The 24,387-nt window shown below is 54.3% G+C and overlaps 10 protein-coding genes across 10 annotated transcripts; 5 read left to right on the plus strand and 5 right to left on the minus strand.

The window, feature by feature from the left end:
• Window positions 1-888: 888 nt before the first annotated feature.
• On the plus strand, window positions 889-1,874 carry BDV59DRAFT_202861 (S-adenosyl-L-methionine-dependent methyltransferase; the record flags this gene model as incomplete). The annotated part of the gene is made up of 2 exons (XM_073694151.1): window positions 889-1,560; window positions 1,629-1,874. 2 exons carry the CDS (start codon window positions 889-891, stop codon window positions 1,872-1,874), a joined length of 918 nt encoding a protein of 305 aa, XP_073547121.1.
• A 1,394-nt stretch (window positions 1,875-3,268) lies between these two features.
• BDV59DRAFT_56256 (AFG1 family ATPase) lies at window positions 3,269-5,484 on the minus strand. Its single transcript, XM_073696638.1, has 4 exons — window positions 4,980-5,484; window positions 3,956-4,923; window positions 3,377-3,895; window positions 3,269-3,312 (listed from the first exon to the last, which is right to left on the minus strand). The coding sequence occupies exons 1-3, from the start codon at window positions 5,320-5,322 to the stop codon at window positions 3,551-3,553; spliced, it is 1,656 nt and encodes a 551-aa protein (XP_073547122.1). The 5' UTR covers window positions 5,323-5,484; the 3' UTR covers window positions 3,269-3,312; window positions 3,377-3,550.
• Window positions 5,485-5,981: 497 nt separating this feature from the next.
• On the minus strand, window positions 5,982-8,490 carry BDV59DRAFT_56165 (phosphatidylinositol-3-phosphate-binding protein BEM1). The gene is made up of 4 exons (XM_073696637.1): window positions 8,267-8,490; window positions 8,096-8,200; window positions 7,117-7,896; window positions 5,982-7,061 (listed from the first exon to the last, which is right to left on the minus strand). Exons 1-4 carry the CDS (start codon window positions 8,270-8,272, stop codon window positions 6,150-6,152), a joined length of 1,803 nt encoding a protein of 600 aa, XP_073547123.1. The 5' UTR covers window positions 8,273-8,490; the 3' UTR covers window positions 5,982-6,149.
• Window positions 8,491-10,283: 1,793 nt separating this feature from the next.
• BDV59DRAFT_180572 (uncharacterized protein) lies at window positions 10,284-11,555 on the plus strand. The gene has a single exon (XM_073690078.1). It carries the CDS (start codon window positions 10,786-10,788, stop codon window positions 11,239-11,241), a length of 456 nt encoding a protein of 151 aa, XP_073547124.1. The 5' UTR covers window positions 10,284-10,785; the 3' UTR covers window positions 11,242-11,555.
• Window positions 11,034-12,812, plus strand: BDV59DRAFT_56130 (pyridoxal phosphate-dependent aminotransferase). Its single transcript, XM_073696636.1, has 5 exons — window positions 11,034-11,554; window positions 11,619-11,824; window positions 11,876-11,993; window positions 12,047-12,194; window positions 12,250-12,812. Exons 1-5 carry the CDS (start codon window positions 11,260-11,262, stop codon window positions 12,713-12,715), a joined length of 1,233 nt encoding a protein of 410 aa, XP_073547125.1. The 5' UTR covers window positions 11,034-11,259; the 3' UTR covers window positions 12,716-12,812.
• A 76-nt stretch (window positions 12,813-12,888) lies between these two features.
• Window positions 12,889-13,786, plus strand: BDV59DRAFT_202865 (uncharacterized protein; the record flags this gene model as incomplete). The annotated part of the gene is made up of 2 exons (XM_073694152.1): window positions 12,889-13,230; window positions 13,280-13,786. 2 exons carry the CDS (start codon window positions 12,889-12,891, stop codon window positions 13,784-13,786), a joined length of 849 nt encoding a protein of 282 aa, XP_073547126.1.
• A 128-nt stretch (window positions 13,787-13,914) lies between these two features.
• Window positions 13,915-14,719, minus strand: BDV59DRAFT_193864 (alpha/beta hydrolase; the record flags this gene model as incomplete). Its single annotated transcript, XM_073692301.1, has 2 exons — window positions 13,915-14,247; window positions 14,312-14,719. The coding sequence occupies 2 exons, from the start codon at window positions 14,717-14,719 to the stop codon at window positions 13,915-13,917; spliced, it is 741 nt and encodes a 246-aa protein (XP_073547127.1).
• Window positions 14,720-15,699: 980 nt separating this feature from the next.
• On the minus strand, window positions 15,700-17,202 carry BDV59DRAFT_180579 (Alpha/Beta hydrolase protein). Its single transcript, XM_073690079.1, has 6 exons — window positions 17,182-17,202; window positions 17,037-17,127; window positions 16,912-16,992; window positions 16,794-16,857; window positions 16,663-16,740; window positions 15,700-16,566 (listed from the first exon to the last, which is right to left on the minus strand). Exons 1-6 carry the CDS (start codon window positions 17,189-17,191, stop codon window positions 15,799-15,801), a joined length of 1,092 nt encoding a protein of 363 aa, XP_073547128.1. The 5' UTR covers window positions 17,192-17,202; the 3' UTR covers window positions 15,700-15,798.
• A 2,130-nt stretch (window positions 17,203-19,332) lies between these two features.
• BDV59DRAFT_208673 (cytochrome P450) lies at window positions 19,333-20,970 on the minus strand (the record flags this gene model as incomplete). Its single annotated transcript, XM_073695245.1, has 1 exon — window positions 19,333-20,970. The coding sequence occupies exon 1, from the start codon at window positions 20,869-20,871 to the stop codon at window positions 19,333-19,335; it is 1,539 nt and encodes a 512-aa protein (XP_073547129.1). The 5' UTR covers window positions 20,872-20,970.
• Window positions 20,971-22,031: 1,061 nt separating this feature from the next.
• BDV59DRAFT_193867 (uncharacterized protein) lies at window positions 22,032-23,235 on the plus strand (the record flags this gene model as incomplete). Its single annotated transcript, XM_073692302.1, has 4 exons — window positions 22,032-22,215; window positions 22,294-22,350; window positions 22,434-22,504; window positions 22,561-23,235. 4 exons carry the CDS (start codon window positions 22,032-22,034, stop codon window positions 23,233-23,235), a joined length of 987 nt encoding a protein of 328 aa, XP_073547130.1.
• Between the last annotated feature and the right edge of the window lie 1,152 nt (window positions 23,236-24,387).

The following is a 24,387-nucleotide window of genomic DNA, read 5'->3' on the forward strand; positions in this document are numbered from 1 at the left end:
GTGACAGGCACAACAGCTGTATCCACGACCTACGGATGTGCTAAATGGGCCTTTCCATTAGTAATGCTGATACGCGCATTCCCCGCACTGTAAAAAGGTCCCGTGTTGCGTGAGCTATGTCTATCGAGTTAGCGAGGTGGTTTGCTTTCACCTTGTCCCGTCCACATATGTACTTGATGATCTAGCGGGGTGGATGGCCTTCGTTTCCGTTTTAGTGCTCACCCTTCGCCGTATTTTGCTCACTGAGTACATCTAAGCACTCCCCGAGCAGCCTAAGGCGATCACTACTAAGCACGAGGTGAGCCGAAGGATAAGTATCCTAAGTAAGTAATCTCAATAAACTGCACCCCGACTAATGATCACCCTTTTACCCGTTTCTGCACTCGTAATCTAATTTTATTCGTTATACTTCTCTAAAACCCAGTACTGCTAAAGACGAATAAGTTGAGTTATCTATTTCTTCTAATAGCTATGGCCTTTTTTCCCCAATAGGGATCTATTATAGTTGCAAGGCCGGTCGAAACCTCCTTCACCCCCCCCCCCGAAACAAGACAAGTTATTTCTAAACCCTAACGCCAAAGCGCTAATATACAAGAGCTATTTATATATAGATCAATGATATCATACTGTGTAGCAAGTTCTACTAACAGATACATGATTGATGGAGATGGCTGATCTGCAGTGCTGGGTCTGGATAGCTTCAACATAAAGATTACACTTCCTGTTTAGTGTGCAGTCTGACGCATATATAGCTGTTCCCCCTCTCTTCCTCGCCTTTGGTTCTTTCTTCCTAACTCTTTTGCCGGGAGGACGCCACCTATCGCACTAAAATTACCACGCCACGCCCGTATAGGACAAAAAGAAAGGAACGCAAGCAAAAGAGAGAAAATGGACCAGAACTGGCTCAGGGCCCGCAACAACCACACGTACGAAAATGGGCGTCGCTACCATGGCTTCAAAGGCGAATTTCCCTTCCCCGACGACCGCGAGGCAGCATCAGCCCACGGCACCATCAACACCATCTGGTGCCACCTCCTAGATGGCAAGACGTTTGTCTCCCCAATCGGCGACAGCCAACTACAAAAGAACCACAAGGTCCTTGAATTCGCCACCCGCAGCGGGTCGTGGGCGGGCGTGGTACTACAGCAGCAGCAGCCCCCGCGTCTCACGGGCATGGACGCGACGCACATGTCCAGAGACACGAAATACTTCATCCACCACGACTTGGAAGCGGAGTGGCCGTTCACATCGAAGCAGGCGTTTCATTTGATCCATGCACAGTCACTGGGCGGGCTGATTGCCGACTACGACGGGTTTTACGCCCGTGCATACCGGCATCTTGTTCCCGGGGGGTGGCTGGAGGTGTGGGAAAAAGATTTGCGCTTCTTTACGGAAAGCAACAATGAGCAGGATGAGGGGAGGCTGGCGGCGCTGAGGCAGTGGGAGGCGTTGATGGAGGAGGCGGCGGCCAGGTTTGGGAAAAGAATCAATGTTGCCGCAGAGCAGAAGGACCTCACGCAAAGGGCGGGGTTTGTCGAGGTGGCGGAACAGGTGTTCAGGGTGAGCTGGCCTTTATGAACTTTGTTTATTTTCTATTTTCAATGAGCTTATACTGACTACAAAGACAGGTCCCGTTTGGAAAGTGGAGTGACGACCCACGCATGAAAAACATTGGCGGTTTCTACAAGTACCAGATGCAGTGCGCGCTGGAGGGCTATACGCTGCGACTAGTCACCAAGACGCTAGGCTGGTCCAAGGAGGACACCGATGCCTTGCTGGGCAGGGTGCGCGAGGAGCTGCAGCAGGAGGAGCTGCGGTTGTATTCGAATTTCCGTCTTATCATTGGAAAGAAACCAACAGAGTCTGCTCGATAGTGCAGGTTTCGGGTAGGAATGATACGCACGGTGCGGAGACAACTGCAAGCTGTGTATCAAGGTCATGCGGTTTGTCCAAGTCTTTAAGGCAAGCCTTCATCTTGGTAAAAGCCAGATCTTGAAGCACCGGGATTAGATAGATTGTGCAAAACACATATAGATGAATGTGTGCCAATGACGGATTGTATTCAGAGGTAAAATCCGTGGTTGCGGGACTTTTTTTTTTTTCTCTAAGTGAAGTCGGATTCTTCTGGTTGTTTATTCACGGCACAATAGGCTCAGTCGCTCTGATGATATATGGATAGTCGCCCGTGTATGCCTACTCAATAAAGCGTACCAGTGTTCCCACTGAAGTGGCATCGAAAGTATATATGCTCTTCTTCTCCTCTTCGAAGCCCGTGTCGAACGCTGAGATGATGGTTTTGCACTGAGACGCAAGGAGTTTTCGATGGATCCTAAACAACCGCCCTGACTTGATTGCTTGAAGCGAGACAGCTTCCGAATCTAGGAAGGTACAGTACAGTCAATATCAGGGTTCTTTACGGGCCTTAGTTTAGGTTTAGTTGGTGTTTCCTAAACTGTTATGCGAAGGTAAAGGCTTTTTCTCTATATAATAATCCTACATTTTGTGTTGATTTTCGAAACAGGTCATGAACCACCTATCAATATATTTCCGGTCATACTCTTTGTCTACGAGAAACTTTTGGATTGAGTATACTTAACAGTTCTACCCCGGCCTATTCATGTATGTATATAATATTTGATTGTCTTATTACTAAAACTCGTCGGAAGACCCAAGTCAATTGACATTATCTGGGAAATTGCGGATGATCTTCATCTTTTGTGCTTCAATCACTTGATTCATACTAACTGTATATGGCTCCCTCAGGACCCCTCTTTCCCTTATTCAGCTATTTACATAGCTTTCCTTTACTGTTGCAGACTTTATAGGGCATTGTCAACTGTTTACGCGTTCGGACTGTCGGATTGTAAAAGACCGTGTAAGATAAATGCCACGCCGTTGGGAGCAGAGCTGCAGAACCACACCTCTTTTCCTCTCTTTTTCAATCTGTGCTGGAAGACGACCTGCTCTGGTCTCGATCAAGCTGTAACGGGTACGCTCTGCGCGTTTGGGATTTCCGGTACTCCTGTACGTTGTCAACTCGAAGTCTGTCATGGCGGAGCTGGTTGGGTTCCAGTAGTCGTTTTAGGGGTCGGATTCGAAAAGATATTCCGCTAAATCGGACCACGGAACAGGGACCTGGAACCTGGAGCGAACATGAGCGTGCTTGTTTTGCATGTTGGCCATCTAAGGATAGGGTAGTGCTAGCAAGTATTCACGTGCAGCGTCCTTGGTCGGAGTGTCCAAGGTCTAGAAGATATTCGGGTGCATCTATGGAATCAGAGATGCAGGTCGGAAAGAGACAAGTGGCCAGCCCTGATTACACGGCAGTTGTAGTGTCTTCTTGCATGTCATTGGCTCGAACATGTTGACGGCTTACTGCTGTCATCAGGACATCTCCGAACACCATGATGTAGCTCTTGGCTGAACAAGAATGCATTATCACACAACGCTAAGCCACGTCTAGGGTATATACCCGTCTAGTATATACAAGCCCACAGGTATAAAACAGTCTAACAAGAGCAAAGATATATAAAGCGCCCCGGATGATCGATCACATGTTATCCTCCATCCAGTGGCTCCGCGTCTTCCTCCACGCGTCATGTTCACTCTTCCCCTGCTCGGGGCTCAAGCCCACGCCCATGCCGCGCTCGACCCACTCCTTACTGCCCATCTCGACGAGACGGGACAGCGCGCGGGCAAACGCGAACCGCTCCTCGTCGCCGCTGAAGATCGACGTCGACTTGAGCGCCTGCATCGACAGGCCCAGGTCGTCCATCATCATGCGCATCGCGTCAGAGAGGTCCCCGCCGTCATTCTCATCCAGGGACGACTTCACCTCGGACTCGGAGATGAAGATGTTCGTCAGGGGGACGGCGGTCGTGAGGACCAGTTTTGCCTGTTGGTCGTGCGTTAGCGTCTCGTCCTTTTGCAACTGAACTTGAGGAGAAAGACGTACCCGGCTTTCGTAGACGGCGTCGATGAACGTGATGAACCGCCGGGCGAGGTCGCGCTGGTGCAGGGTCATGCCCGGCACGTCGGTGACGATCAGGGCGTCGTAGTTGCGCACCAGCTCGAGGTAGTCGGCGGCGCCGGTGGCGGTGCCGATGAGCTCCTGGAAGGTGAAGCGGGCGGCCTTGCCGCTGGCGAGGGGCACGGCGATCTTGCGGCCCCAGACCTCCTGGGTGGCCGGGTGGGGCGGGTCGTTGGCGAAGTCGCCCAGGTACTCGAACCACTTCTGGGCGTGGCGGGCGGCGGTGGCGTCGAGCGGGTGGTGGTAGACGGCGGCCGGGGGGCGGGGGATCTTGCGGTAGTCGGTGGGGGAGTCGAGGTTGATGACGTCGAGGGCGGACTTGAGGAGGTTGATGCAGGGGATGAAGGACTCGCGCTGGATGCCGTTCTTGTACAGCTCGTCCGGGTGGCGGTTGGAGGTGGTGACGAGCACGACGCCGTGCGCCATGAGCGACTCGAGGAGGCGGCGCAGGATCATGGCGTCCGCGACGTCGGTGCACTGGAACTCGTCGAAGCAGAGCACGCTCGACTGCTCCGCGATGTCGGCCGCCACCAGCGGCAGCGCATCAAAGTCGTTCCCGTAGCGCATCTTCACCACGTGCATGCGCTTGTGCACGTCCTGCATGAAGTTGTGGAAGTGGATGCGCGTCTTGGACGCGATGTTGCTCGGCAGCGTGTCATAGAACAGATCCATGAGCATCGTCTTCCCGCAGCCGACATCGCCAAACATGTACAGCCCCTTGGGCAGGGACTCGGAGATGGTCAGCTCCGCGGGCTTCTTGCCGCGCCCGAACAGCGACCCGAACAGCGACGACTTGGGCTTCGACTCGAGCGTCTCCGGGTCCGGGTGGACGACCGGCGGTGCCTGGTACCCGCGGAGCCGTTCGTATAGATCCTGCAGTTTTTCGATGATCTCTGTACCTTCTGTCAGCCCCGTCGTCTAGGCCATTGCCCCGAGGGAAAAAACATACGTCGTTGATAAGGGTCATCCCGCAACCGACCCTCCTGGACCCGCGCATCATACTCCTTCAACGGACCGCCCGCAGGCGGGCCCGTTCCCGCCGCCGCTGCCGTCGTCGCAACCTGCCGCGTATACCGACCGGGGGCGGGCCGCTCGCACAGGCGAGTGCACCTAATCCCGGGTGGGATCGTCCGGCCGGAGAGATTCGCATGCCTGGTGGTGCGCACATTCCGCCGGGACTCCCTGGCGTAGACTCGTCTTGCTCCGCGGGGAGCAGTCGGGACGACCAGCGGCCTCCGAGGGGTGAAGGCGCGCGGCAGATGCTCGGTGCAGAGCCTGACGGACCCGTTCATGGTGAGTCGAGCGAGTCGATCAAGATTTCACGTTTCGTGCCGTCGACGGTCAACGCATGGACGAGACGAGGGTGAATCGAAGGGAATCAAATCGTCCACCCGAGGTCGGGAGGCGGATACTCGTTTTCCCCGGGCGGTAAATCCTCGGCGATCACGGTGGGGGGTACACGAGAAGAGGTCGCCCGAATACTCTCACAAAGACCGCCTCCAGTCAGTGGATTGCAAACCGAAGGCGAGGCGAGGCAAAGGCAAAGACTTGACTCGAGCGAGATCCGGACGAGAGATGCGGCGAAGCGCGTGACGAAAAAGAACCGCAGCGCGAGGTCACGTGCATCGGGAGCCGGCAATTTGGGCGGGACAACTTGCGCCGCAGTATACGAACCAGGATACGGACCAGGCGCCATGTACGGCGTACCACGTACGTTCAGAATCATACAGGAGGCCGAAACCTCTATATATGCAGTAAGTTATGTACAAGGGTCCACTGTGCATCAAGGGTATGGAAGGACAAGTCACAAACAACCATGGCCCAGATCAAATCAACATGCAAGAAAGAGAAGAGAAAGGGAAAGGAGACAGAAAAAGGAACAAAAGTACATGAGGCATCAAAACATTTCGGACATCTCGTTTTCAGCCGCCTGGAGCGTACACGCAAAGGCAGATGAGTCGTAAATCAACCAGAACACCGTTGCTCCTCCACCGACTGGTGGGTACCGTGAGTCAAAAGGGGAAAGTCGGGCAAGTCGATCGCAAAGACCCGCAAATCTATCGCAAATGTCGACGGGGAATCATGATTCTATGCATATTCGGGGGGGGGGGGGGCTGCCCTAGGCGAGCCCCACGTAGAGGGTGAGTTTGGAATTGCGCTGAATGGCGGTGTCGAGATCGCTGTCACTGAGGAGGTCGACATACGCGCCCGACGGCTCGTCCTTGTACTGCAGCGTGATGTCGTCGTGCAGCTTCAGTCGGTCCATGAGCTTCTCCTTCAGCTGGTGGACGTTGATGTCGCTCGGCACGCGGATGGCGATGAGGTCGTCCTGGAAGAAGACCTTCACCTTCATGGCGCCGCTGCTGGAGGTGGTGGACACCTGGGTGATGGAACTGGGCTGGCGGTTCATGGGGGGCGGGCCGCCGTTGGAGTGGGAGAGGGAGGCCTGTCCTCGTTGGTGGGAGCTGCGTTCCGACGGGGGGTTCATCTGGGCCTGGGACGATTGGCGGGAGGCGCTGCGGGAGGCCTCGTGGGCCGAGGAGTGATGGGAGCCCCCGGAAAAGCGGGCGTCCTCGCCGAACGCACTCGGATCGATCTCAAAGTCGCCCTGGCGCGGCGCGAAGAGCTGGCGGACGAGCGTGCAGCGGGAGATGTGCGGGGGCATGGACAGCAGTTTTTTGATGTACTCGTCCAGGTTCTGTCGGCGGCCGTTGGAGATGGCATCGGTGACGTGGGTGACGGGACCAGGCATGTAGGGCAGAGTGCGCTGGCGACCTTCGTCGCCGGCCTCATCCTTGAACCGGGTGAGCAGGGCGATCTGGAAGTCGTAGAAATCGTGGTAGTATCGGGACAGTTCCCAGCAGCGACCGTCCTCCATCTTGGCCTCGATGATATACCAGTATTTATCGTTGTCGAAGCAGTAACGCGGGATGGAGGCGGCGACGGGGGCGACGAGGGGTGGTTGGTAACTCTGGGGGGGCTGGGACATGTGCGGGAGGGAGCCTTTGCTGGCGTTGCGATTGTGGTAGCTCTGGAAGGGCGATTAGAGGGAGGGCGTGACGTCGGGAGGAAAATAGGACACTCACGTAGTAGTTGCCGTTCTGGCTCATGTGGGCGGGACTCTGGTGGCTCATGGACATCTTGTCCATGTTGGCGGTCACGGCCTGCATGTGGTTGGAGGAGGCGGCGGCGGCAGCGGAATCGATCTTGCCGAGGGTGATGCTGCTGTTCTTGTACTCGGCGGTCATCTTCTTCCACTCCTCGACCTTGGGGACACCGGCGCGACGGACGGCTTCGAGGGGATCGGTGACGGCCTGACCAGACTGCATGTCGCGGAGTTCGATGAAGGAAACGGGGATGAGACCGGGACCGCCCAGACGGCCGATGGGTTTGGCGACGAACCACTCCGGGTTGGACTGGGCGATGACGATGATGGCCTCACCGGCCTTGGCGTCCAGCTCATCGGGGCGTTCGGCCTGGAAGTCGTACTGGACGATGCCGTAGACCATGGCGCTGGAGGCCTTGCCCAAGGTGGACATCCTGGGGAACGCGGGGGGAGAGGCGAACTTGGAGGGGGACAGGGAGTCGCTGGTGGGAAAGGCGGCGCGATCGGAGAACCCGGAGTCGTGAGGCCCCTTGGACTTATGAAGGTCGATTGAAGGGCCGGCGTCGCGTTCGTTCTTCCCGATGACCTCGAAAAAGGACACGGGTACCAACCCCCTTGCGGTAGGGATGAGGGGATTGCAGGCTTCGTACCAGTCGAGATCGTCCTCCCTGCTGATGACGTGAAAGAAGTCGCCCTTGCTGAAGGGAAGTTCCTGGGAGTTTCCGAAATCGGGCTGGTAGTCGTAGAGGGCTTTGATGACCTGGAGGGTTGATGTGAGTGATGTGAGTGATGCGACGTGTTGTGTCGTGTTGAGTCGTGTTGTGTTGTGTTGTGTTTGTCTGTGTTGGGAGAAATGGGGAGAAGGACAGAGGGAGGAATAAACGACGAGGAAGAAATAGAAAATATAGAAGATCAAAACGAACAAGTAGAAGAAAGGAAAAGAAGAGGGAGGGAGATACCTTCTTGGGAGGAAGAATGGCAATGGCGGATTTGGGAGTGATGGAGAGATGGTGGTGGTGGTTGTGGTGGTGGGGTTTTTCCCCTTTGAGAGAACGTCGGATGGCCTAGTCGTGTCAGTGGAAACGAGAGAAAAAAAAAAAGGGGGAGGATCAGAGATTAAGATTAAATACCTTCATCGTGCCAACCCTGGGATTTAAGGGGGAGGCTGGAGAGGCAGGAAGTATTGACAGAGAATAGAAAAGAACGAAGAGGAGGGAGAATAGATGCAGACTAAAGAATGAATCGGATAAGGAGAGGAGAGTTATAGTCTATAGTCCTCTTCCCACGGCGGCGTTCTCCAACCACGGATCCAGTTGAGTCGGCCACGAGGCAACGTATGGAAGGAAAAAGGAAATGAAAGAATGAAAGAACAGACAAGGCAGGCCGTCTGTCCTACAGGAGAAGGCGAGTGACAGTCCGGATGGTTCCAAGGATGGTTCAGCTTTGGGGCCCAAAAGGAACCCGGTAATGGATCGGCTGCTTTCTGGATGTTTCTCCTTGCGTCCAGAGGGGGTGGAGACGGAGTAGATGGAGGTCGACAGAGGAACGAGGGAATGGGAATCTATGAGATGTGTTAATGAGGATAGATAGTCCTGGAGGACTCTAAGGATCCTGCAACATGTAGTCTCGTCGGATGAGACGACCAGAAAAACTCCAGTGACCAGTCCGTACGGCGGGCGGGAAGGTGGCGCCTTCTAGTGGTGGTATTGATCGTATTGCCCGTATCGTCCATACGCTCCAGCTGCCTGGTGGAGAACCCTGGAACACACCTGGCAGATTTCTCCTCTGCATACAGCTACCATTTTAATCGATCAAACCAAGTATTCACTCGAGCTGGAATCTCTATCAGACCCTGATCCGCGAAATCTGTCGACTGGTGTGTTGCCTCAGGGTTCTCCGCCACTCCGGCATCGTCCGTACTTGGGCAGCAAGGATATCGGCAGCATATGGGCAGCATGTCGGGATTTTGCTTTCATCTCTTCTCCATTATTGGATTCGTTCTTCGATACGATATGGATCGTCTGACTCGACCGTGTACAATTCTATCCAGTCTACTCTGTACATCGGACCATTTTACTGCCGATGGAGACACCTACGTACCCCCCGTGCGGGTCTCTCCACCTACATCCAGATGGCCATTCCATTGGATTCATCCCCGCCACAGAATCACCAAAAACTAAGAATATCAACTCTCCTCCTCCCATCCATGGTTAACCGCCTTCGGTTCCATACCATCATCCTTCTCCGCTTTTTCCTAAAAGAGTCCCTCCCAGACAACTGTACTGCGTAGAGTAACAAGAAGCATCCGCCTCCTGCACACCATCGACATCCAAACTATAGACACCTGCCAGAAAGCAAGGGACAGACGCCGACCCGGATTCCCCGTCCCACCAACCTATCGGTACTTCCGACAACCACCATCGCCAGATCCCCGCTGCAGCCGCCCTGCAGCTCGACTTGCTGCGTATCGACCGGTCGGGCCATGTCCTTGGACATTGGAGCTGAACGCACCGCCACACGGAGGCGGTGTTCAGCTAGAGGTGCTTTCATGGAGGGGTCAAGCTGAGATTCTCGTCGGATTCTGCCGTCCTTGACAGGTCATCCCCTCGTGGGTCTTAGTTATCAAGACCAGGCACTGATATCAGCGGATCGCCAGACGGTCATCACTGCCTGCACCAGAGTACCAGTGACTGTACTGATCCGATCCTATCAGACGGCCAGATGCTCCTTAATTTCTCTCCAGACCCAAAGGTGGGACTCCCACGTTCGAGAACCGAAATGCGGGTCGTTTCGACTCAGTCGTGTCTTAGCGTCGCTACGATCGTATGTGATTTCCTCCGTTGGGAGACGTCGTAATGTCACATGATCGCTACTTGGACGGCAACATCGCTGGTCGCACGGGGTTAGTATGTACGACATGATGCACCAACACGTCTGGGCGCTGTACGTGCTCTGTTGTGCCGCCGAATCCTCGGTCTGATCTTACGACTTCGAGTCGACAGTCCAGGCCGTGATGGTATCGGGACAAGAGGCTTTGTCCAGTATTCTCGGGAAAGCTCCCCACCGACAACAACTGGAGAACAGAAGAAGGTAGATGCTGCCTAACCCCGTTTGGATGAACTGGTGCCTGGGCTTTCAGGCAGTAATGCCTTATTCAGCAATCTACCGAAGCAAGTGCAGCTGTGTCTACTCATGCCATTCAAGTACACGCTGACCAGGTATACAGACTCCCCTTCGTGCAGCACTCGTTACGCGAGAATAGGCATCTTATCTAACCATCAAACTACTGTAGCCCTATCGACCTCCAAGGGATGATCATTACATTTAATCCCCGGAATGATCACCGGCATTGACCCCACCATGGAAGCTTATTCCAGATGGCATTCTGCTCCAGACTCCTCGCCAGCATACCGTTTCCCATCTGCTCCTCTGCTCGTATGGGATGTTTGTTTCGGTCGATGCCGATGGCCATCCTTTCTGCTCGACCGCATGGAGCTGTCACGCCCGATGACGGCAAATATCGACAAACATTGAACCCGTGTGACAGTGATCATCCTGCAGTAACCAACTCAACTTATCGAGGCGATGTGCTGCAGAACAGTCAGCTTACATCGAGCTCCTGCAAGGGAGACAATCGGTGCGTCCTGCGATGGGCGCCTACGATTCCATAGAGAGTCTGCAAGCAACACAGATTGCCCCCCCATCCGGCACGACCAAGGGATGGCAGACCGGTCCCGAGACACTGCATTGTTGTGAGGTGGCCCTTTGCGGGGGTACCAACGGACATTCCCCAGATATAGAGTCGGCCTCGACATCTAGGGATGATGCTGCAGACCACACTCGTCAAGTCCACATCTTCCCACGCAGAAAGTTTATTGTAAGACAGACAAACTCCCGACCTGTACGAAATCCAGTGGCTTCTATATCCTCTCCTCCCTTGGCGTTGTTATTTCTGGATTCCTCCAAACCTTCACAGCCCATACCTACATACCTCACATTGAACCCACCCACGCTTTGTTTACCCACGGTGCTGCTCCTCAGCCAGAGCCTACTTAACCAAGAGAATCCCACACCTGCTCCCCCATCGCCCCAAGCTGACTCTTGACTCCCCGACAAAGCCACCATGGCGGACAAGCTCGAGCCATCCCATTTCTCCCTCGACTTCGCCATCCGCCCAGCAGTCCTCAATGCGCCGACCTACGCGACCACCACCTCCGACCAGGTGAGCAAACGACCGGCCGTCGTGCTGGATGCGAACGAGAACCCCGAGGGCAACTGTCTCGCGAGACCCCGATGGCTGAGCCGCTGTCTTCCATTCCTCCGTCCATTCGGCGTGACTCTGGACTCGCTGAAGCGATACCCCTCCTCCTCGCAGCGCGATCTCAAAACGAACATCGCACGATGGCGTCAGCTCGACGGTACGGATTGCAATCGTCCGTGGTGCGCACAAGATGCCGTAAGCATACTGACCACCGCGTCCAGGGATCGAGTCTGTGTGCCTGGGATCCGGTGCGTCCGACGTCTTGGACCTGATTCTTCGTGCAACCTGCACGCCCAATCAGGATAAAGTTCTCGTCGTCCCGCCCACCTTCGATCTGTACAAGGTCCGCGCCAAGTTCTATGACATTGGCGTCGTGGAGTGTCCGCTGGAGTTCCAAGACGGCGATTTTGTCATGCCCACCGATAAGGTCGGTCGTGCGCCGCGCGACAGCCCAAACCCTCTGTTGACATGCATGTAGATATGCGACACTCTCGCCAGCGACCAAGACATCAAGCTCGCTATCATCGCCTCGCCGGGGAACCCCGCGGGGAGCCTGATCCCCCTGGGTGACATCCAGCGGATCCTTGACTCGCCGTGTAAGTTGCCCTCGCTGCAGGGGCCGTACACCCCACCCCACTGACATCCCCAGCCTTCCATGGTCTCCTCGTCATCGACGAGGCCTACATCGACTTCACCGCATCCCCCGAAGCATCCTCAGCAATCTCCCTGCTGCGCAGCTACTCCAACCTGGTCGTGGTCCAATCGCTGAGCAAAGCCCACGGGCTCGCAGGAATCCGGTGAGTCTGAGCCCGCCGCCCCGGACGTGCGACCGACATTGTCTGACTCGCACAGGGTGGGCATGGCCTTCGCGCACCCCATCGTCACGGCCATGTTCTGCAAGCTCCAAATGCCCTACGGCATCTCCGCGCCGGTGCTGGCCCTCGCAACCAAGGCGCTTTCCCGCAAGAACGTCTCCCGCGTCAACACCCTCGTCAACCGCGTCAAGACCAACCGGGCCGCGCTGGTCGACGCCCTGAGCGATGAGAATTTCCGCCAGCTGGGCGTGGGCCCGCTGGTCGGCGGGAACCAGGCCAATTACGTCGTGGTGCCGATCCTGTCGCTTGGGAAGGAGATGGCCCGGCGTGATGACGATCGTGCGAGGGCTATCGCCGCTCGACTGCGAGAGGTGCATGGGGTGGGCGTGCGGTATGTCGGACACGCGACGCATTGCGAGGCGTGCCTGCGGGTGTCAGTGGGGACGGCCAGGGAGCAGAAGGTGTTTTTGAAGGCGTTTGAGGAGGTTCTCTTGGTGGTGTAGGATGGTTCGTATGTTGTTTGTATACAGTGATGAGTAACGAAAGGGGAGGGCCTGATAGGTTGGGACGTGTAGCCAATGACGCAGGTTGTTATCCGTCACATTGCGACTGCTCTTCTCTCTCTCTCCTCTTCATCTCCCTCGGTTCCTCGCTGCCTCAATGTCCGTTCGTTAGAATGATCTACATCACTCACGGCTACAATGAGCCTGGTTTCGAATGTGCCACCTGCTCTCGGGTCTTCCGCACTAACCGCGCCTGTGTCCAGCATATGAATGACACCAACCACAATCGCCCGTATGAATGCCAGACCTGTTCGAGGAAGTTCTACAGTCAGTCTGCGGCTGATCAGCACATGGATGACACCGACCACTGGGCTCCTGAGTATGAGTGTGAGACTTGTTCCAGGCAGTTCCACAGTCAGTCTGCAGCCGACCAGCATATGCAGGCCCTTGGCCACTATAGGAACTACTGTAAAGACTGCGATAGACGCTTCCAGAGCGAGAACAATCTGTGGATGGTCCGTATCACCTTATAGGTATTAACCGGATCCCACTTACTCTGTCTAGCATCTTAACTCGAAAGTCCACCGGGGTCGATCCATTGTCTGCCCTTTTTGCACGGGGACCTACACCACCGTCAGCGGGCTGACGCACCACCTCGAGCGTGGCGCCTGCCCCAATGCCCCCAACGTGAACCGTGAGGCAATCCATCGTTTCGTATCCTCTCGCGACCCCGGTGGCACCATCACCAACAAACAGATCGCATGGCGCGACGAGGATTCGGCTGTCTACAACGCTACCGATTGCTGCTTCAACGGCGATTCCTGGGAGTGCTACATCTGCCACAGGGAGTTCTGCACCAAGAACAGCTTGAACTCCCACTTGAACTCCCCCACTCACAAGCAAAGTGTGTACCGTTGTCCCAATACCAAGAGCGTCTGTAGAAAGCAGTTCTCGACCCTCGCCGCGTTGTTCAATCACCTGGAGAATGAGGCTTGCGCTTTCATGCGCTTTGAGAATGTGCAGCGGCGCGTCGGTAACTTCTTTCAGGAAAGAGGTCTCATTACGTTCTGATATCCATTGTAATCGGACTTGGGCATGTCACCATGAACAACAGTGTTCTTCCGTATGATCATGACTTTTGCACCCATCCATGTCTCCAACCCTGTACGGTACATGCCAATCACCCAGTGAAAGCCATCTCATGCGCGCGCATACCTCCTAATAAAATCAGCCACCTCCTCCGCGCGCACCAACCACGGCGTATGACCCGTGCCAATCCTCTCCGTCTCCACGACAGCTCCCATCGCGCGCACCCTCTCCACCATCGCCTCCTGCATAGCCAACGGAATCGCCCGGTCCGCCTCACACAACAGATAAGCTGACGGCACATGCAGATACGCCTCCGCCTCCGCCGGCGTCACCTTCGTCGCCTTCGCATGCGGCCGCAGCCGCTCCGCCCACTCCCTCCCATTCGGGACATCATGGTAGAACAGCCCAAGCGGATCCGCCGCAGTGACCGTCCGGTCCTCGCTCTACACGCCGTCAGTCGAGCAACAACACACCGTAAACCCCCCCAACCCAGGAACGAAAACTTACATCAAACACCCACCAGTCCGGAGGCGTTCCGCCCGCCGCGCCCAGCACGCTCTCTCCGACGACAGGTAAGAACGCGGAAATGAAGCACGTGCGCACGACTCCGCCGGGGGCGCCGTTCTGCGCGCGATGCGTCTTGCTCAGCCCTTCTAGCGCGCTGTTCACCGGCACCCCGGCCCAGCTGTGTGCCACGATGACGACGTCCTGCCCCGCGGCGACGGCCGGCTCGACCAGCGCCCGCACCGCCGCGATGTCCGCCGAGAGATCGGTGACTTCACGCGCGTGCTGGATCGACGGGAAGGCTACCGTGTCGCAGGGGTAGCCGTCCGCGCGGAGCTGGGTGACGAGAGGGTCGAAGGCCGTAGGCAGGTGCCAGGCGCCGGGGGCGAAGATGAGGACGGGTTTGGCCATTCTTGGGTTTGAATTGGGGTGTGTCGGGGAGGGAAGAGAGTGTTGGGGCGAGGGAGGTGATTCTTTTTATCGAACCGTCGGGAGACTAGTGGCTAGGGCTTACGGTGAGAATTCCGGTCATCCTTTCTATTGGTATATCCGGCGGTGAGTCGTCGTGTGTCAGATTGTTTAAAGCAGATACAGTATCAAAGCGCAAGGTATACACCACTCCGTCTGCCGGCTTATCCGCCGTGTCAACGTCTAGCATCCGCCTCCTCCGCCCCCTCCGCCCCCTCCGCACCCTGAGGCCCCCCCTCCTGCTGCGAAACCACCACCGTATACACCGTGACTGCGGCGGCCCTTGCGTGGCTTGCGGCTGTAGTTGGATGAGTATTGTCCGTTGTAGGTGGTGTTGGTTCTGGGTCCGTCTTTCTGCGGATATCCGGGCCGGGCGGGAGGATGGTATTCTCTGTCGTTGTCAGAGAAGCACATTCTGTGGCTTGCTTGTGGTGGGAGTATTTGTTGTATTGATCTGTAGGTCAGAGGAGTAGAAGGAGGGTTATGTGTCTGGTGGGTGGTGAGCGAGAGCAGTCTATATATCGTCGGCCGACGCTGGCCTCGCCTAATTACGTGTTCTCATGAGGTGGCATGAACGTAAGATCTGATGGGATCAGAGGCCGGATGCTGCCAAGAGAGTCATATCTCGTGCTGATCTGGCGCTTGACGCCAATCAGGCCAAGCTTTGCCCGGTGCACGGTCAGCTCAGCCTTGTCGGGCTCGTCATGGGTTGTGGCTGAATTGCGGCTTAGATGTAGATGGGCTTATACAAGGCGGTTTATGCGGGCTTATTGGTGGTTATTTTCGTGTATAGTTCAGGGTCTTATGAGCTTTATGGATTGACTTACTGTATCATCTCTACCCACTATTCGGATGCTAGGATGGTGTCAGGGAAAAGGCATTAAATAAACGTGATTGATCTTTCTGATATTAGATATTTGATAAGATTAAAGAAATCCCAGATGGAGATATGAATCAAGGCCCAAAGTTGGTGCTTTGTTCCTCTATACAATTGCCGCGTTTGGCCTATTTCCATATCTTCCTCACAGGCTTGAGGCATATTCCCCTTGTCCATCACAGGCTGCATCCACCTCCTGCGTGGGAATATCTAACACTGCGTGCTCGGACACCCCGAGTCGCAACATGCGCCCAGTTCCGGACTCCGGCCAACCCATCTGCTCTGGCCCGTTATATGGATCCTTCATAAATTCCAAAAGAAGATCCTGCATCACTTCGCTAGTACGGGCCTCAAGCTCTGACCCCTCTGAAAAGTCATCAAACGTCCCGAAGAACAAAGGGGCATCGGCATCATGATAGGCACCGAGCCACGGAAGAGGAGAAAGGTTAGAAAAGTTGCCAGCGTACTGGTATCGGTATGTTAGCAACCCTTTCTCATCGCGGAGCTCGGCTGTTGTATGAGCAGGACAAACGAAGGACCCCAGGGTCATTTGTTCCACTAATTCTTGCGTCGGTGCTGTGAGGTTCGTCCCGACTATGGCACTTGCTTCGTTGGAGGTAGTACCCACCACAGCTGGCGCTCTGGCTACCAGGCCTTTGGCGTATCGATCGGTGTAATTGGAAAAGACAATGTTGTTGTCGGGGATTGGCATAAACGAAAGCGCGGGCTCAGTAGCGTTGTCGGTTCGACGGCCGACGAAGTTGACAATGCTTTCAACTGGCTTCTGACGCATGCAGTCGAGCTCGGCGGTCGCATTCATCCTACCGCAGCCCAAATGAGATGCGACGAAAGTGAAATTCGAGTTTTGAAAATCGTAGGACTTTTGTGGTAAAAAGGCTGTGCCAGATTGCATCTGCAGGGGGTTGGCTTAGCATCGTCTACACAGACAGTACAGCGCAGTCACCAAATTTTGGCTTGGATATCCCGGGGAATCCGGATTGGCACTTACAACCACGCCAGTCGCAATCGAGTCGTTGTAATAGGCGAAGCCGTGAAAATCAGCCGACTCGGCGCCGGCCGATTGACCCTGCGCTCCCCATCAGCGACGGGCCAGACATCCTTCTCATGCTAGGCGCCTACCCATAGTGTGATTTTTGACGGGTCGCCTCCAAAGGCTTCAATATTGTCTCGGACCCATTCATGTCTGATTCTGTCAGCGCCGATCGGCCATCCAAACAAGTCGGCAGCTTCAGCTTACGCCATGCGCTGATCGAGAATACCGAGATTTTGGGAGTTTAACCCCCGAGCATTAGGGAAGCCCATGATCCCAACACGGTAGCTATAACGTTAGTAGAGAGGAGCTTGGTGGATCGATAGACTCACTTGATCGACACAACTATATGAGCCTGTGTCCTCTGCACCCAGTGATGCGGTAATTGATATGGAATATTAACGCCGCCTTTGATGAAGGCGCCTCGTGAAACTTAGCCTCAACCCCCCTATGGCATTTACCTGTATTGACACCTACCGCCCGTCATGAAAATAATCACCGGCAAACCAGAAACATCCCCTGTCGGAGTCCAGATCGATAGGGACAGACAATCTTCCGCCGCCGTCGGAGGCATAGATGCAGGTGTTGTCGTATTGAGACCCGCAGGCAGCCGGTACCCGATGAGCACCTGATCCAATACACTGGGAACTCCAGAAGTATACTGCGGACAGAATGCAGGAAAGGCCGTCGCATCAAAGACCGTGGAGGGGTCGGAGACTGGCGCGACGGGCGGTAGCCAGCGACGCGATCCAACAGGAGGGAGCGCGTACGGCACATTGAGAAATTGACGGACATTGGGGGTCGTGCCGTTGACTAGGCCAATGTAGGTTCCTGTGCGGGCTGTGACCCTCAGGCCTTGAGCACCAGACAACTGCCCACTGACGGATATAGCAGTGGCTAGTAGACAGAGCCAGACGTGGCTGATATTGAAGAACATCTCCTTCGATCTTCAAAGGTGGTTGTAGCTGAGAGAGCTGCAATCCATTCATAACCAAGACCTCTTATCGGGGTGCAGGAGGTCAGCTCCACATGCTCGGACTGATCGATATCCCTTCAAAGACATTGCATTCTAAACCCCATCTGCACCTGATATAGATTATTACGGAACGAACCCGAACATTCAAACCGAAGCCCCTGTGCTGGGGAGAAAATTCAGGCCGATTTGAACATGTCAGAAATAGTTCACGCAACCTAGATCTGCAAATCAGTATGAGATACTCCTTACGGCGTAGACATGTTCTTTTTCCTCAACCCGGCTCCTTCAGGCCGAGTGACTGCTCTAGACAATTTATCATGTGGTCTGGTGGGCTGCAATGTTAAGCTTTCAGCCCGATAGCACAGACGGGAATGACGGAGAGGGATTGTTCCACTGTCTCCTTCATATCTCTCTATGCATAAGGTGGGGCAACATGGAATGTTTCATGAGTCATGAGGTTTCAAACTACCTCATACTATGCCTTTACCATCAAATCTAGGGATATGTTAGGGACCGCAATATAAACATGACCCTATCTGCCACTCATCCCATTACTTACATTTACTGTCTTCAAGCTGCGGCTTAGAACCTTTGTCTTCCAGTTTCTTTCTCTATTCTCTGCAATATGAATTATCTGGCCAACCCGCCAGTTTCTTCGCAAAATTTCATATCTTCCTTGGGCCTGGCCACCAATTTTAATGATCCATGAAATATCTATCAAGACGCTGTTCAGAACATAGCGAAGATAACACACTACTACTACTACTACTACTACTACTACTAAGCATTTGAGGTATCCCATAGGATCTATTCTACTTGCTCATAGCTTAAGTCTAAAATTTGAGCTAGAAATTATCGGTAAAGCATCAATAAAATAAACGAATGTGATATGAGTTATTAGCAAGGGTGCCCTGATACGTGTTGAAAACCTCCGAGCTTGTATGATGCCCCAACATAGAAGAAGCTGTGACAACTCGCGTAGATATCAGCTAGTCGCTTCGTCGGCGGTGATCGTGACCGCCAGTTTCCACAGGTCTTTCGTGCTTACGCCATACATATCGCCAGTCGTGACCAAAGTAGCCGTTCGTGTCATATGGGCAACTGAGGGCTCCAGCTTCTTGTACAAGCTGATCGAAGACTAACTCCACAATAATAGTCTAGTCCAAGTAATTATCATGCCCATGGCCGAGCCTGAAGAGGAACATTCTCCAGCATGAGTCGTGAACACCGAAGCACCAACGAAAATCGGGCTGGCAAAGCCTCCATTCCTCCAGTCCTCCAGTTCCCACCTCTCGATAGGATAGATCTTTGTCAAGCGGTGCGTGGAGATCGTTCTGACGGCGGATTAACCCAGGTCCAGTTATACTGATAGTGCCATTTGCTGAGTATATGCCTCTACGATAGCCACTTCTATCTTTGGCCAGGTCAGGATCATGATACATAGCCAAGTCAGACGCAAGGCGCAAGGATTGGACTATAACGGCCGGGTAGTGAGTGGCTCATGGTAAAGGTTGATGCGGCTTTTTCCATGTTATTCTGCCCCATGGGACGGCAGCCTCTCCATTGAGACGCAGTGCAAACTAAAACCGAAAACTACATCCAGCCACCAGGCCTCCCGGACAACACATGCCACCTGCAGACAAGAAACTCTCTCACTCGCCTTTCCCCACTGGTCGGAAGCGTATCATCAATGGCGCTTTCTTCCACAATTGTTTAAGCCTCGCTTCCTCGACCCAGTCCCTGCTTTCGTCAGGGTCCTTGGCTAACTCCCAGTCGAAGGTGAGGATCGTCTTGGCCAAGGCAATGCGCATCTCAACCCACGCGAGTGTCACGCCGATGCACATGCGCGGACCGATGCTGAAGGGTACTGTATACGGTTTGGTGGGGACGTCAAGCCATCGCTCCGGCTCAAAGCTGGTCGGACGCTCTCCCACAGTACGTGCGTCACGATGGATGGTCCAAACGTCGGCAGACACGTACACGCCGCCCGGGACGAAGGTACCGTCCACAGTTTCGCCGCCTTGGGGACTGACTCGCGGAGGCCCGACGGGCGAGGGAGGGAATAACCGCATTGTCTCTTCGAGCACAGCGTTCAGGTATGGTAGCCGCGCTGTGGCGTCGCCAGTTACACCAGCAGGGCTGGAAAATGCGGTGCGTACCTCCGCGCGGAGCCGGTCGAGGCAGTGAGCGTGCTCAGGCTGCGAGAGATACCAGAGCGTGGCTGTGAGGGCTGTGGCACTGGTCTCGGCGCCGGCCGTCAGCATGACCATCGCCTGGTTCGCAAGCTCTGTATCAGACATCCAACCTGAACGGATTGCGTGTGCGAGGAAGTCGTCGACTGGGGCACGATCGCCAATGCCGTTGCTACGTGCAGGGCCCGCCTCGATCCTCTTGCGCGTCTTAGCCAGCGTCATGGCGCCATGCTGTGCGATAGACTCGACGGCCGCACGGGCCGTCGCTGAGATATATGGCATCCAACGCAGCAGGGGGCCAACAAATGCTAACCGTTTGCGGAGATTGAAGATTGATCCGCTGTAGGTAGCGTCCAGCAAGATGGATACCCATGGGTGGCTCTTGTTGTCTCGAGTGGCATTGAAAGACTCACCAAATGTGAGTTCCCCGATGATATCAAATGTCAGCCACTCGAACCACTTGGAGACGTCGAGCGGGACATCGCCGTTATGGCTTCGAGCCGCTACTTGCTTTACCCAGAGGTCGACATGATCGTGTACGATGGGTTCTTGCGTGCGAATTGCGGAAGGGCGGAACTGCGGCGCAAACACCCGATGCTGGCGGGCGTGCTCGTCCGGGTCGATCACAAAAGCGATATTGGGGTGGCCGTTGTCATAGAAGCGGTCGGATTTGGGGAACAGTTTGCGTGTTTTTGATGGTGGGCCGTAGATATCACGGAAGGCCTGGGCCGTCGCAAACGAGAGCTCGTTGGGGGCAATACGCACGATATCTCCGTATCGCCGGTGCGCCTCTTGTATCTTGCGATTCCAGAGACCACTGGTCCATGCCGACGCATACCAGAGCTCCGAAACTGCGGCAAGTGGCGGACCTGGGTAATGGGACAGGGGATGTAGCCAGTAGAGATAGGCATATGTCGCCAGCCAGTATGCGATAACCAGGACTACGACGGCCACCCCGAGGGCAGCGGGCGATAGTGAAAGGACCATTTGGGACGCCATATTACCCTGTTATATCGGTCTCAGAGATACCTTAACAGGACTCGTGGCTCAAATTCAGAAGAAAAAATTGATTGTTGGTGTGAAGCAGATTAGGAAGCCAACTTCTATCAAACCCAACAGCTGTGGGTAAACCCCGGCCCGTTCCCCATGAGACCCACGCTGCTCAGGCCTCTTCCTCCTTTTCCACAGAAGACCGAAGGAATCGTGCTGGCGTACCAATCAGCGAATTGCGCATTACTCACAGATGATGGAGGGTGGCGTGGAGAAGGCGTTGGGTGGAGGAGCTTCATGATTCAGGTTGAGAGCCCACTATCCAGTACTGTGGAGTCCAGCCTTGATGGCAACCCTAAAATGCAGCGCTAGATATCACTAGTGCAAAGTAGGGGCCACCTGTCAAGCCGCAGACTCTTCCGGGCCCACCTTCGCCTGGTATACGCAGTGTACGACGGATGTACTATGACTCCAAGTATCAGGATCGGTAAGCTACCAAGAAAAGGTGAACACATGGCCTGTAGTCTGAGGTTTTTTCCTTGGATTCATAGTGCATCTAGCAAGACATCTGTTGGTGCCTAGAATATGGAAGGAGTCGTACGGCGTACTTTTGCGGCCCCCAAGGCCATGAATCTAGTACTGCGTACGTCGTACTTGGCGAGGCTAGCAAGCCCTACTCTAGCAGATCTCTAGCCTGTTATAATGCTAGGCTCTCTCCGGTACTGTTAGGCTCAACCGACCCCTGCTCGTTATGAAACCAGACTAGTAGTATCGTTGCTACTTTAGTACCTACCACCATGGCCAGGGGCATAAAGGCACACGGGTAGAATGCGCTTGCAGCATGTCTATACCCAACAAGCAGAGACATCGGCCCGCCAGTGGGCAATGGACCCGAACTAAGCGCTGCCGATCGGTATTTGACAGTTCTATATGCTGGGATCTTGATCCCCCCTACGATGTATCCAGAAATCGTTTCTATGCCAGTCGTCTAGTGTCCGGAATTCTGGTTAGTCGGGAAAAAGATATAAAGTAGCAGATAAATCTAGATGTACGTATGATAGACACAGTCGATCCTTTTTATAACCCGCTCTTTCTCTCGTGCTCCATACTCCGTCTTCAATATTCCGTTTGGTCAGGCGTGACAATCGAGCGAGCCTGGCCACGCGAACATGGTTTCGTCCTCGGTATACATGGCCGACCCTCCGGCGGGCGTGCAACGGTTTGATGGCGAGACAATTCAGGCCAATATGGCAGCGTGTGCCATCACAACCGCCATAATGGCTCTTGCCGTGGTTGGGCTCCGTCTGTACACACGCTTCTTTCTCACGGCGGCCAGGTTCCAGATTGATGATGGTAAATGGAGAACTCTTCTGCCCGACCTAGGTATCACATCATGGAACATCGGCTAACGTATATCTCTTTTGTCTCCAGTTTTCGTCTGCTGCGCTGCAGTATGTTCCATCATGCTGATACCTATCTCGTTCAAGAGTTTGTCCTCCTGCCGAAGGCACCATGCGGTGGAAATATATGACTAGATAGACGAACTAACCTGGGAATTATACAATGTCTAGTCATGCAGGCCGGCGTAGGTCTACACATGTGGGACGTGACGATGGCGCAGTACAATCCTGGTCTCGGTATCGTGAGTGCAGCCGCTGTGCGCGAATTCCGACCCAATGCTTACAGACAAACGTGCAGTGGACTCTCGTCGCTACAATTTTCTACGCCTGGGCTGTTATCTTCTCGAAGCTCTCCATTCTCGCCTTTTATCTTCGCCTCTCCCCCCAACAATGGTTCCGTATCCTCACCTTCTTGCTCATGGGCATTGCCACGTGCTATGTTCTTGTGTATACCTTCCTCTTTATCTTCCGGTGTAATCCTATAGACAAAAACTGGGACATCACAATAACAAGGGGCAGTTGCCTCAGCACACGTACCATTATGACCGTACTCAGTGTGGCAAATATCGTGATGGATGTCCTGACTCTGCTGCTCCCCATCCCAGTTATCATGAGGCTCAACATGCGGCTTGCGCAGCGGGTGTCAGTTGTTGTGTTATTTTCCTCGGGAATTTTTGTGTGCGCAATCGCCATCCAGAGAACCGTTCAAATGTTGCAGGCCCTCACATCCACTGATTACACGTGGGATATCACCGAGCAGTTCTACTGGTCATACATCGAGGTCAATGCTGGCATTCTGTGTGCCTCCGTGCCGGCGTTGAAGCCGTTTGCTAAGCGTCATTTGGTCAGTGTATTTGGGTCTTCAAATCGGTATCATGCCGGGGACAGGATGTCCAGCGGGCCTACCGCCCAGGACACAGAGGCTATTATGCTTCGATTCGCTCCTAAGCGTTCCAGCTATACGAAGTTCTAGTTATCTTCCACACTATTATCTTCTGTGTTCTATTTGAAATATTAGCCAATATAGTTCTGATGGTCATTGGCTGTTGGCTGTGCTGGAGCGTTCAGTCATCCAAGCCCCCGTAGCAAGTGTATGCTGGTGGCTATCTGGGTTCCCAAGTGCTATAATCGACGACGAACATGTTGCTCCAGCCAACCACCCGAATACCAAAATATATACCAGTCCTCTTGTATTTTGAACGACTGATAGTATCTGCTGGGTGCCAACTTTCTCCTCCCAACGGGGGCCGCTACCGAAGCGCCCTCCCGTGCTAGTTTTGGAGCCAGCACGCCCGGTTCTATACCGAGCTCCTAGAGGTCAGCCGAACTAGAGCGCCTCGCTGAATGTGTATCCGGACGGCAACCGTCTCCCTAAGCCCACTTTTCGTACCACCTCTTACCCCCACATCCTAGGGGACACGCGTTGGCGGCTAAGTTTAATCCATGCAAACTATTGGAAACAAGCCCACCCCCTACCGCTGGTCTCATAACTATGAAGAAGCAAGTGAAAGTGCCGCACAGACAATTTACGAGGGGATTATGGTGTAGTATGTGCCCCTGCGGCTACGTTAACCCTCTATAACCTCAGGGCCGCGCTGTATGGATTCCTTCATGCCTTGCATTGCCATGCTTGTATTAGCCATCGATTTTACGGCAGATTGCTATTTGAGGTGAATTCACATTTCAACTATGGGGCGATCAGGGAAGAGCTGCTCGGGCGATGCTATTGCAAGTGTCGATAAACTTTTTCTCAGGCGTTTAATTCGGTAGCTTACGAAAATTCTTCTGCTTCGCCCTTTAATCGCACTGTAAGTACTATAGCTTGATAGTACGATTGGATAAAAAGCGGTGGGAATGGATAAGCAATTACAATTTCACTACCTCGCCGCTCCGGCTATACGAGGATGAAGTCCAAGGTGACGTGGTACGCCATTGGATAAGTATCTCCTTTAAATTTCGCTCAATACGACACGCAATAACCAACACCATGTAACTTCCTACACCCAGGAGAACCTTGGCTGGGATACCACTCGGCGGTATACCCGCCGCCATCTGGCGGGGCATATCGCGGCGCTACGGCAAACCTGCCGACTCGGCAGCGGGCTCTATATTAAAATCCAGGGTT

Source organism: Aspergillus ambiguus (genome assembly GCF_047715705.1).
Source record: "Aspergillus ambiguus strain CBS 117.58 unplaced genomic scaffold BDV59scaffold_20, whole genome shotgun sequence".
Taxonomy (NCBI): Eukaryota; Fungi; Ascomycota; class Eurotiomycetes; order Eurotiales; family Aspergillaceae; genus Aspergillus; species Aspergillus ambiguus.

Bases quoted from the DNA above. Each gene is read 5' to 3' on its own strand.
- BDV59DRAFT_180572 (XM_073690078.1), top strand. From the start codon at position 10,786: ATGGGCGCCTACGATTCCATAGAGAGTCTGCAAGCAACACAGATTGCC.
- BDV59DRAFT_56165 (XM_073696637.1), bottom strand. The intron at 7,897-8,095 runs GTATCTCCCTCC...TCAACCCTCCAG, and splicing joins CCATTCTTCCTCCCAAGAAG to GTCATCAAAGCCCTCTACGA. The intron at 7,062-7,116 runs GTGAGTGTCCTA...TCGCCCTTCCAG, and splicing joins GCCAGAACGGCAACTACTAC to AGCTACCACAATCGCAACGC.
- BDV59DRAFT_180579 (XM_073690079.1), bottom strand. The intron at 16,858-16,911 runs GTAAGCTGAAGC...TGACAGAATCAG, and splicing joins ATTCTCGATCAGCGCATGGC to ACATGAATGGGTCCGAGACA. The intron at 16,567-16,662 runs GTAAGTGCCAAT...AACCCCCTGCAG, and splicing joins CGATTGCGACTGGCGTGGTT to ATGCAATCTGGCACAGCCTT.
- BDV59DRAFT_56130 (XM_073696636.1), top strand. From the start codon at position 11,260: ATGGCGGACAAGCTCGAGCCATCCCATTTCTCCCTCGACTTCGCCATC. The intron at 11,825-11,875 runs GTCGGTCGTGCG...ACATGCATGTAG, and splicing joins TTGTCATGCCCACCGATAAG to ATATGCGACACTCTCGCCAG. The intron at 11,994-12,046 runs GTAAGTTGCCCT...TGACATCCCCAG, and splicing joins GCGGATCCTTGACTCGCCGT to CCTTCCATGGTCTCCTCGTC.
- BDV59DRAFT_56256 (XM_073696638.1), bottom strand. From the start codon at position 5,322: ATGAACGGGTCCGTCAGGCTCTGCACCGAGCATCTGCCGCGCGCCTTC. The intron at 4,924-4,979 runs GTATGTTTTTTC...CAGAAGGTACAG, and splicing joins GGATGACCCTTATCAACGAC to AGATCATCGAAAAACTGCAG. The intron at 3,896-3,955 runs GTACGTCTTTCT...CACGACCAACAG, and splicing joins ACGCCGTCTACGAAAGCCGG to GCAAAACTGGTCCTCACGAC.